At 31.7% G+C, this 11,534-nt stretch overlaps 1 protein-coding gene across 1 annotated transcript; it reads left to right on the top strand.

Annotated features, from left to right (window-relative positions):
* Window positions 1-4,137: 4,137 nt before the first annotated feature.
* On the top strand, window positions 4,138-6,048 carry LOC18046774 (transcription factor MYB13). Its single transcript, XM_006443780.2, has 3 exons — window positions 4,138-4,417; window positions 4,516-4,645; window positions 5,481-6,048. Exons 1-3 carry the CDS (start codon window positions 4,285-4,287, stop codon window positions 6,019-6,021), a joined length of 804 nt encoding a protein of 267 aa, XP_006443843.1. The 5' UTR covers window positions 4,138-4,284; the 3' UTR covers window positions 6,022-6,048.
* The last annotated feature ends 5,486 nt before the right edge of the window (window positions 6,049-11,534 follow it).

The raw sequence follows: 11,534 nt of genomic DNA, 5'->3' as shown, positions 1-11,534 counted from the left end.
TACAAATGAATTCAATAGAGTTGACAGAACATAAAATATAAAAGTTGGGCAGAAATATTACAAAAAGTTGAGAGAAAAACAGTTTTTTTTCCCTCCTTGAATAAAAATTTCGATATAAATTGACAACATATTCCAAGTAGCAAAGAAAAACAATTAAAGATTAAAAAATACCAAGTAGCCACCATCAAATCAAGAGCCAGCTCTTACAAAACAAAACAAAACAAAACAAATTGAAACCAATAGAAGATTATTTTTTAATATGAAAACTAATGTAAGATTAACCAAAAAAAAATAATTTCCAACTAACAAGTTAAATAAAATAAATTGATTAACGATCAACAGATTCAAACTGAGGTAATACCCACATAGGTCTCATCTAATATAATTGATAGAACCAAATTTTATACCTCCCTTGAATATCTAAATAAAAAGAAGAAAGGTAAAAAAAAAAAAAAAACTGAATCCTTTACTTTCAACAAAACACACCCCAAGTAGATTGAAATTAACAAGCAGACCAAACTCTAATTAATTAAGTAGACTTCAATGGCACAAACAACCTAAAAATAAAATAAACCATTAAAAGAATTAAACAATAGAAAGTATAATAAATCAAATCACATACTTGAACCACGTTGATTAAACCAGTACAAGGTATGTGATTATAAAAACTGAAGGAAGACAAAATTACCACAAGTAAATTAATGGAGCACAGCCAGAGAGAGAAGACGAGTCATAGGACGAGTGAGGAGATTGATTAGGATATAAAAAAACTGGATAGTGGCAGCCCCTAATCCCTAACCATGAAGAAATCAATTAAGAGAAATAAAAAATCATCTGCGCCATAAAAAATTAATTTAACAGCATTTATTGTTTTTAAACCGTTAAATATTGAGTTACCTCCTTATTTAACGGCAAGTAATAAAAGTCTGCCATTAATTAATATTTTCAATGGCGTATAAATTATACCTGTCTTCTTTGCTATTTTTTAACGGCATTGATATTTTATGTGCCATAAAAGTTCCACCGTGAAAAGTCATTTTTGTTGTAATGTATGATAAAATTCAAGTGTTAATTTTTATTTTTATTGTTAGAATCATTTGCAAAAGATTGAAAAAGAGAGGGGAAAAAAAAACGACACTTAAGTCCCTCCTTTTCATATTACCGCATGGATCCCTAATTTTTTTTAATTATCCATAATATATGATATATTTTTAAATCTTAATAATATATTATTATAAATAGACATGTCACGTAAAATTTTAAGAGCATAAAGATCTCAATTTAGAAAACTTTAAAAATTTTAACATGTAAAATGCTCCTCTTTTTTTTTTTTTGTTGATAAACACATTTCACTAGACCAATATGACGTTAGTTCTAATAATTAAAAAAAAAATCAAGTAAAAAGCGTTTTTACATATTTAAAATCAGGGATCTAATGGGTAACTAAAACAATCCGAACCTAAGTAATAAAAATGAAAAATAATAGGACCTATATTTTCTTCTCCAAAAGATAAGTTCAGAAAAGATGTTACTGAGTAAAAGCCTTTCCTACAAACCTATTTTCCTTCATATAATATTTTGATCATTTCCTGTAAGTTTAATCTCATATTACTAGAATTAATGTTGTCCACCGCGTACCTAGTCAAACTTGAAATTATATTTTACTTTAAATTGGAAATTGGACTACCCAAAAGGCTTTTGTTTTTCAGAGGAATTGACCTATTTGCCGGACAAAACAAACCCACTTTTTACCTAATGAATCAGTAATATCATAAGCACCGAACATTAATTTAGAACACGTAGCTAATCATACTTTAAGTAGACTTAATTTTCATAACACCACTTTCACATAAAGAGCGTATATAATACGTATCTATACATATTCAACAAAATCATATCATATTTTATTGATGTACATATCCTAGCCAAGAGATGAGATCAAAGACAATCAAAATTGGTCACATGAAGCTATATGCAAGTCACAATTGGTTTGTCATTTATTTAACATTTATGAGCTGACATTAAGTCAAACTGTGTTGTGAGTGAGAAATTTGCACTTTTCATCCCCTATCATTTTTTCAAATTAGATGTTAGCCAGCAATTTGCCAAGAGACTCTCTTGCGGCCGACCTTAGGGCACGCATGTATACAGACACAGTCCACTACAGCCTCTTTTTTTGACCCCAGCATTCGTCAAATTATACACTACTAAATTCCGAATGCACCAAAAGAATTATGCAACTGTCCCACCTCCAATGACGGAGTGCGGCTGTATGTAAATGTTAATGTGTGCAAGAGTGTGCATGTTTATTTGTGAACATACAATTCCTTACAAGAAATAAATGGATAAACAATTAGCTTTATATTGGCAAGTAGAAATACGGGCGGTCGAATGTTTTCAATTAACTTTATTTAGTTTGTCATTTGAGTTTGAATACGTTGGAAAAACAACATATTGAACTTTTATTTTGATGCATAATTTTGAGTGAGACCTGCTGCATGTAAGTGAAAGGTCATAAGTAATTGAAATACTCCTCTAAGAGAATGTGGAGATAATGTATTTATATACTCAAAATAATGATCGTGTGAAAAAAAAATCGACGCTCAAAGTTCACTCATTGACTGCATTGAATGAGAGCAAGAGTTAACAATTGTAATAGTTAGTTAAATTAACAATTATTTATCTAATTAATTTCAGAATTTAGTATTTGTTTGCTAATTAAATTCAGAATTTATTATGAAATTATAACAGTCAATTACATTCAGATTTTAATAAGAACTTAAATCCATAATATAATACATGACTAAAAGGAATGGGTTAGCTGTTACAAGTGTGTTCAATGAAAAATTACAAATTTATGGACAAAAATGGCTCTCACAGAATCCTATAAATTGATGCATTCATCTTCTTCATTTTGAGAGGTTAGATATATATGAGTGGAAAATGATAGTAATAGAAGTGAATATAGATAGAGAATTAAGAATGGATAATCATTCATTCTTCATTGTCATATACGCATTTTCATAAAGTTCAAACACGATGGAAATTCATTGTAAGTAGTACGGTGGTGTGCGATAGCTATTTGATATGATTATATGTTAGGAGACAGATACTGTATGAATCCTAAAGTATCATGGTAGGAGGTATAATTGACTTAAGAATACTTTGATGTCACGTAGACTTAAGAGTTTTTCCTTACATTTCTCCTTAATTTGATTACTATTTTGTAATAATTTTATATTTTATGTCAGTCAGATACTTAACTGTTCTCACATATATTTTTAGTCATTTGATCTATAATTTATATTTCAGAAACGTTAATCATGTTCCTGTAATATTTTTCAACAAAATACCGAGGAAGATATTATATAAAAAATTGATTTGGACTTTGTCCATCCCTTTAAATATAAATAAAAGTCGACCCATAGAAATTCGAGCTCTATACTAAAGATACCGTTTAGCTCTTTTAAAACACCCTACATCGTTAGCTTAGGCCTCATCACTTGATGACACAATAATGAATCTTTTTCAGTTTGCTAGGATGGATCTACAATCTACTGTTCCAGTTTCCCAACTGATATGAACTTATTATTGTTATACTCGGATTTGAAACTTATGCCTCTTTTAAGGATTAAAAATAAAAAAGCCATTTCATTTGATATAATTTGCAAAAGTTAATAGAATCCAACTTCTTTCATTTCAAGGGAAGAGGAGAAAAAAAAGGGAAAACAAAGCAGTACGTCTTTGAAGATATTAACTTAACCCGCAAAGAGTCGACTAATCTCAGTAGTCAGTCTTTGACTAAGTAAAATTCAACTAATTAAACGTATCTGTATTTTCCCAAAAAGAAAAAAAAACAACAAATAAATAAATACGTGTATCTGTTATTGTGTGTGTGCATGTGCATAAATGATTTCGATGTCACAATTACTTAAATCCAAATTGCATGATGCTGGCAGACTCTCATATTTTAATCAACTCTCACGTGTTGATTGACCGGATATGGACAAATCACATCACTTCCCCTCACCCCCTAGCAAGATGGGGTTAATTAACAATTAGTCATGTTTTTGCCCTTTGAAGGTTAATTATTAATAATAATATTATTTATTACCCAATTATTTTAATACTTTGAACTTTGTGTGCACCTCATTTTATATATATATATACACCTTGATGGCCTAGCTGAGCTCACATTGTATTCGTGATTTGAGATCAAAAAATTTGATCAGAGAGAATTAAAAAGATACATAGCAAAGTTAAATATACTGCGGTGGTCCGAAAATGGTGAGAGCTCCATGCTGCGAGAAGATGGGATTGAAGAAAGGTCCATGGACTCCTGAAGAAGATCAAATTTTAATCAATTACATTCAACTTTATGGCCATGGCAACTGGCGGGCACTTCCCAAACAAGCAGGTAATGGTTCACTTAAAAATCTTGAAGAACCCTAATTTTATTTCATTTTCTGTGGTGTTGGTTTCAAATATTCATTTTCGCTCGATCTTTCTCCGCAGGTTTATTAAGATGTGGAAAGAGTTGCCGGCTCCGGTGGATAAATTACTTGCGGCCGGATATTAAACGGGGAAATTTCACCAGAGAAGAAGAGGACACTATCATCAACCTACATGAAATGCTCGGAAATAGGTACGTATATAACTTACTTGCTAATTAATCACTGCTTCCGATTTTCAATTTCTACTCTGTAATCAATATATAGTAATTTTTCTGTAATAAGGTATGTAGCACAAATTCGACATATAGCTTCACAATTCGATCACTGAAAAAGAGTTTTTATATTAGGCTTTTTAGAGGAAAATTACATTGGTCTAGCTAGCCGTATACTAGAGTTAGGCTGCTTTTAGGATAGACGCGGCCGGAGCCCGGAAGTGCGGGAACTCTCCGGTTTCAACAAAGTTCAGTAAAGATAAGGGACTTCACTGAAATTTTAGTCTAATTTCATGAATTTTACATTTTCGCCCCTCATATTATAGTTTTCATGTTTTGACCTCATATAAGATTGCAATTTATCCCTATCAACCCAATATTCTAGTACCGTCACCAGCTCCCAGGTGAGAAAAATACTCCAGGAAAGATAAGAGCCCCCATTGAAATTAGTCTCTTTTCTTCAAAAATTTTACATTTTAGCCCATTAGCATTAGATCGTTTGTTATTCTATCCTCCTGGGGATTGTAGTTTCTTCGTCCTTACCGTGTAAGTTTCCCTTCTGGCCCCAGCTTGTGGGGTATTAAATTAAAACTGAAAAACTGAGAAGATTCCTTGACGTATCAGCAACATGGTGAGAATGATTTGTATATATATATATATGTCTCGTTGTACATAGTAGTTATATAATATGGACAAGATTTGCACACTGAACGATGCAGAAAATCTTTTAATTCTGAAAGCAAACAAACAAGACTTTGCCAGCAATTTAAAAATTGAGAATCTAACGTGATTGCATGTACATTTATTATTTCAGATGGTCAGCAATCGCAGCAAGACTTCCGGGAAGAACGGACAACGAAATTAAAAATGTTTGGCACACTCACTTGAAAAAGCGTCTCAAGCAAAAGCAACAACAAGAGCCCGTGATTAATAATCATAGTAACGCTAATCATGTTACGGCGAGATCCGAGATCTGCAGCGGCGCCAGTACTCCCGATCGGCAAGACTCGACTACTACTTCAAGCGACATGTCGTCCGTCACCTCCTCCGCGGCTAATAACGCTTGCGTGAAAACAGAGCCGTCGTCGTCCGAAAACAATCACGACAGCTTGGTTGAAATAGATGAGAATTTTTGGACGGAAGTGTTGTCGGCTGAGAACTCGGGCATTAGTATTGAGGACAGCAATGATCGTTTTTCAGCGGTTGGAGGCGCCGACCCACTGTCTATAGTTGAATTTCAATCATCACTCGATGCTTTTAGACCTGGTTCTACTTTGTGTGATAACACCGACTTTTGGTTCAATCTTTTCACCAAAGCTGGAGATTTCTCAGAAATGTTACCAGAAATTTTATGATTAAATTAACTAATTTTCACTTTCTTAGTTGGAACTCCTTCCTTTTTGATGAGAAGTCGAGATTAGCTATCTGCCTCTTTCTCGACCAAAATTTTTTAATTCATACCAAAAAATCTTTCTTGTGTGGATGGTATTTTCATCTCATCCCTTCGTTATTGGAGTTGATCATTTAAGCATCCTCCTAACAGTTTAATGATTGGAAGTTTACAGGTGGGGTTATAATTATATCAAGGCACATCTCTACAATTTCTTTTACGCAACCACCGTAATGTAACTTGTAATTAAGGGCGAAATTACGTACAGGCCTGAGCCCTGGGCCCCATGATGAAAAAAAAAAATCAAGAAATATATAAGAAAGGGTTGAAATTTTCCGTATTCAATGTACAATTTACATTTGGTCTCCTTAGATTCCGGATCCATTTGTCCTTTTTTCTGTATTATGATCTGCCATTGACCTCCTCAATTTTACATATTTTATGCTATAGCTTACTTAAATTTATATTTTCGCCATTATGGTCTCCACTGATCCCGAATTATGGATCCATTACTTCCTGTAATGTATAATTTAGAAAAGAACAGAAAGGGTAAATGCCCTTGACATTCTCACATTCTTAATAGTTTGATTCCATGGTTCATCACGCTTTTGTATTTTTGCAGAACACCTCAAGGCCTCATTCTCTCTCAACCTTTTACACAACTTGATAGAGCTTTTGACTTACAATCAAAAAATTAAAAACACAAAAATCAGCTTTGGATTCTGTTGATGATTTGGTTCAATAGAATATGTGTGCCACTTAAATTAGGAAAACCAATACCAATAGCCAAGTTAGAGGGCAATTAATAAAATAGCACGTTTACGGCTGCGGCCTTCTCACTCCAAACAAAATAAATAATAAAATAGCTAATCATACTCTTGATAATCTCGTTGTCTTTATTTTAATAGCATCCCTTCCTTCGATCGGCATCTTTGGAGAGTTGTAGTTTATTAATATCGAAATTAAGAATATTGATAGTTAAATCCCTTAATTAAAACGAAAAAAATAAATCTGGATCGTGACCCTGCAATGTGATCGAGATTGAATAATTAACACATACAGTTGTGGTTGTTATTGCATCGATTGATTAGTAGGATGGTGGTGCGATGACTTGATGTTTCCAAAGTGTGATTGAAAAAGTTTCACGTGGGTGCATTCCATCTGTACATGGGGCGTCAAAAAATGTTCGCACGTTTTTAATTCGGCGACGAAATCAGCTTGCATGCTTCTTTTTCATAAAACATGATTTTTACACATCTCTTTCAGAAAGGACTTGGCATTGATTAGGGATACCCGCGCACTCAAATTTGTCTGGCAAAAGGCATTTATAAATTGGCAATTGGGTTCGGCTAAGTTGGACCATCTCCAAGTTAGAGAAAACTAATGTGAGCCGTACGATCTCTGTTCATTTTTGTCAACGGTTTAGATTGTTTAGACGGATACTTTTGGGGATCGGGTAAACTGGTTAAAAGATTAGTGCTGTTGACACACCTTCAACATTCTTAAGGAACCCCTTTTCTTGCCACACCCCATAAAATTAAATTTACGATTAGATACTAACTTGAACCTCACTTTTTTTTTTTTTTTTTTTTGTCTTAACCACGAGATATCCTGGGGAGTGCCTCAACTGTGGGAGACACCTTTAAGCCCGTATCACAACCCAGACTAGAAGTCTCCGTTCGAACCGGAAGGCACAAGTTCTCCCAACAAAGGCGACTCGAACTAGGGAGCAAACCCAGTTAAGCCACTTAAGGAGACTTCATTGTCAGTGGAGCCAACACTTTATTGGTAGTTTAAACCTCACTTTGATTTCGAAATGAGTAATGTTTTGCTTGCTTACTTTTGACACTCAACTGAGATACTCATTGACATGACATCTCATGTGTCATACATTGAATAAGTTGTAAAAATAATATGTTAATAATTAATAATAAAATCAATTAATACTATACAGATGACACATAAGTGAGTATTCTAACTAAATATTCAAACTAAGCAAATATACTGTTATTATTCCAACAACCCTAATTATTCTCTTCTAAACAAAAACCCTCTCTTTCCTTTCTTTTACGGCATCAATCTCTCTTTCTTTAATAGTAATTTAATTACAACAACAGTAACTTTAATTATAATTTTTTTAATTGTTTAGCTTAATGGCAACCTAATCCTCTCCTCATCTACTCACCCACTAGGTTTCGAAACAAAGGCCTCTTATTTTCAACATAGTAGATTTTACATCCCAACTAAATGACACCCCCTTTTTTCTTTTTCTTTTTTTTTAATTGTTTAGCCTAGTGGTAAACAAATTCCCTCGTTACCCATGTAAGGTGGGTTCAAATGCCAAACATTTTGTTTTCCACATAGAAGAATTTACAAATCTCAACCAGATGGTATCTACAATTACAATTTTAATTACAACAATTACAGTGACAATTACAAATGTACTAACAATTACAAAAATGATTAAAATTACAACTATTATAACTACAATTCCAATTACATAAAAAATTGTATTTGTAGTTATAATCACAATATAATAACAGATGCAGTTGTGTATATAATAGCATAACTATAATTAAAATTGTTATTATAATTACAATAAATGCAATCACTATTGTACAATAACGATAACAGCTGCCATTAAAAAAAGAAAATTCAGTTACGATTACAATTACAGTTGCAATTGTAATTGCTATTTTAATTATGAGTGTAATTATCATTATAATTGTAAGTACAATGGCATGACAATTAATTGTTATTGATAATTAGATACTTGATTTACAATAATTCTCATACTCCAAATATTAACTTCAAATCATCTTTTATTAATAAGTGTTATGTCGAATGCACTTACTTATTCTACTATGTCTAGCGCTAAATTACTTCAATCAATTTATATTGATTGGAGGAATTTGTAGCGCTGGTTCGAGAGTCATTATAGTTGTAGCAGAAATAATTTCAGTTCTTATTTGCAATTTATTTACACCGTGTTTTTTTTTTTTAAAGAGAAATCCGTTAACTATCATGTAGTGGCAAAATATTATCATGTCATTTATTTCGTATGCTCTAAAATATTTATTCAACTTAAACCAGTAGTATAGAAAACTACCCTTTTTTTTCCTTTTGCTTTTTTTTTTTTTTGGTATTAATTCAAAGATTATTAAATCATGCTCGGCAAAGATGAGTTATCAATAGCTCTTCGGTCATACTTGTATAGAATAAATAGAGCACTAGATCAACAAAATAAGTTACAGCTTTCAATTTACAACAAAAGACCACATACAGTCCACAAATTGAGTACTCTTTTATGAAGACTAACTCAACTGTTCAACCTATGAAGGACTTCTATTCAAGACGTAGGCACTGGGTCGTGAAATCTCGAATCTTTCCAAAGTGAGTTAAGTTGGGTTTAATCTCAGCTCCTGTCTAATAAAGAATCACAATAAAAAGCTCAACTTAAATCAAACACATAGTCAAAATTTCAAATTACCCAATACAACATCAACTTAAAAAAAAAAAAGAAAAAAGAAAATGAACAATCAAAACTAACCCTAATACCCAAATCACAATTAGAAAAGAAAATCTAAAAATAAAAAAAATTACATACACCGCTAGTAATAATTATTAACAGAATAGGTGAATATTTAATAATATCAACCCCAGTACCAAGAAGAATGGGTGTATCATAAGTAAGCCAATTTCATTAACCAAACTTTGAGATCGGGTCTTTCCGATAGGTTTACTCTACGCGGGCCAGCATACTACTGGTTTAAGCCAGTCGATAGACAAATCCCAACCGTTTACGTTTTTATTCAGATCGTGCGATTCATTTTGCTTAAATCTAAGGGCCCGTTTGGGATTGCGGTTGAAATTTATTAAGCTGCTTAATTATTTCATAATTTTTTATAAAAATAGCGTTTGGTAAATTTTGTAAAAGCAGTTTATTTCATAATTTTCTTCATTTTATCAGCAGCTTTTAAAAGTAGGTACGGGGTTTCTTTTCATAAGCAACTTATTTAATAAGCTACCATACCTTTTAAAAATTTCTATTATAACCCTATATTTTAATAAAAAAGATAGTTATATCTTATTTATCCATTAATCCTAATATATAAATCATACATTTATCTTTATCGTATTTTATGTAATAGATTATAAAGTTCTTTAGAATTTTTTAATTGAGTTTTTTTTAATGTAATTTTACATATTTAAGAAAAAAGATATGTCTAAATAATTTTATTAAACATATTCTAAAAATAAAAAGTAATTAAAACTTATGTTTATTTTGGTCATTATATAATAAAACAACATTTTCGTAATAAAATTTACCAAACACATACACTTTACTTTTCAAACTCACAATAACTGCAACTGCACAGTTTACCAAAAGCTAAATTACTTTTTTAAACAACAATTTATTTTATCTATACAACATAAATAACTTATTTTATCAGTCTCCGCAATTCTAAATTAACCCTAAGTTATCTGACAAATATATTTCTAACGTTGAAGTGAAGCACGCAAGAAGTGATGACCTTTGTAATTACGTCATTTATTGATATTATGATATGTTCCCTCAACTTTGTGTCGGAGTTTACAATCTTTTATATGATAAATAAATAACACATGGCCTATGGTTGTAAACTTGTAGCTGCTGTCCGTTGAAATAAAGCATGTGTGAAGTGATGACACCTGCATTCAGTACAATAATATGTATCATTCAGTGATGTGAAGTCTAATGGGTCGTTTTCCAACACTACGACATGTCCACTAAAATTTTCTGTGACATTAGGAAAAAGAAGTTGAATCTGATAGCTACATGGCATCTGGTTGTCAACGTGTAGCTGTTCTTAGTTGAAATGAAGCGTAATACGAAGTGATGGCACTTGTATGTAATTACTACTAGACAGTATCATTTGTTGGAATGATGTTGCAACAATTGTGGCCTAACCAGAAAATCGATTTCACTGAGAAAAAAGAAAAAGAAAATTTATTATACAAAATGCAAAGAAACAATGATGCCCATTCTGCGAGTTTAAGATGTAAAATCGATAATCCTGAGAAACGTGAAGAATATTGGGAGGAACTAATAGAAATCAATGACATGCCATCATCATCGGGAGCAGTATTAGAAATTATGAATCATTAATCTTTGGATGAGGATTCTAGTAATAGTCAATAAAATTTCATAGTAAACTTATTAATCAACTTAGAATAACGCTTAAAAGTCAATATTGAAAAGCCAAAAGTATTAGTACTACGATTAGGAAAATTTCCAAAACTAGTAATATTAATATATTAAGAAAAAATTTAGATTATATAAAAGATTTTAGTCAAGAAATTTTTTACAAATAAAAATTAATTAATGTCTAGTTCGCAATATAGCAGAACTAAAACGTGAAATACTACATTTAAATCCAATAGGTTATAATTATAAAGATTTTAGTCAAGAAAGTAATACTATCTAGCAAGCACAAG

The sequence above is a fragment of the Citrus clementina genome, unplaced genomic scaffold (genome assembly GCF_000493195.1).
Source record: "Citrus clementina cultivar Clemenules unplaced genomic scaffold, Citrus_clementina_v1.0 scaffold_3, whole genome shotgun sequence".
In the NCBI taxonomy this organism is placed as follows: domain Eukaryota; kingdom Viridiplantae; phylum Streptophyta; class Magnoliopsida; order Sapindales; family Rutaceae; genus Citrus; species Citrus x clementina.
Note: the sequence above shows the minus strand (reverse complement) of the source record. Positions and strands in the feature narration are given on the sequence as shown.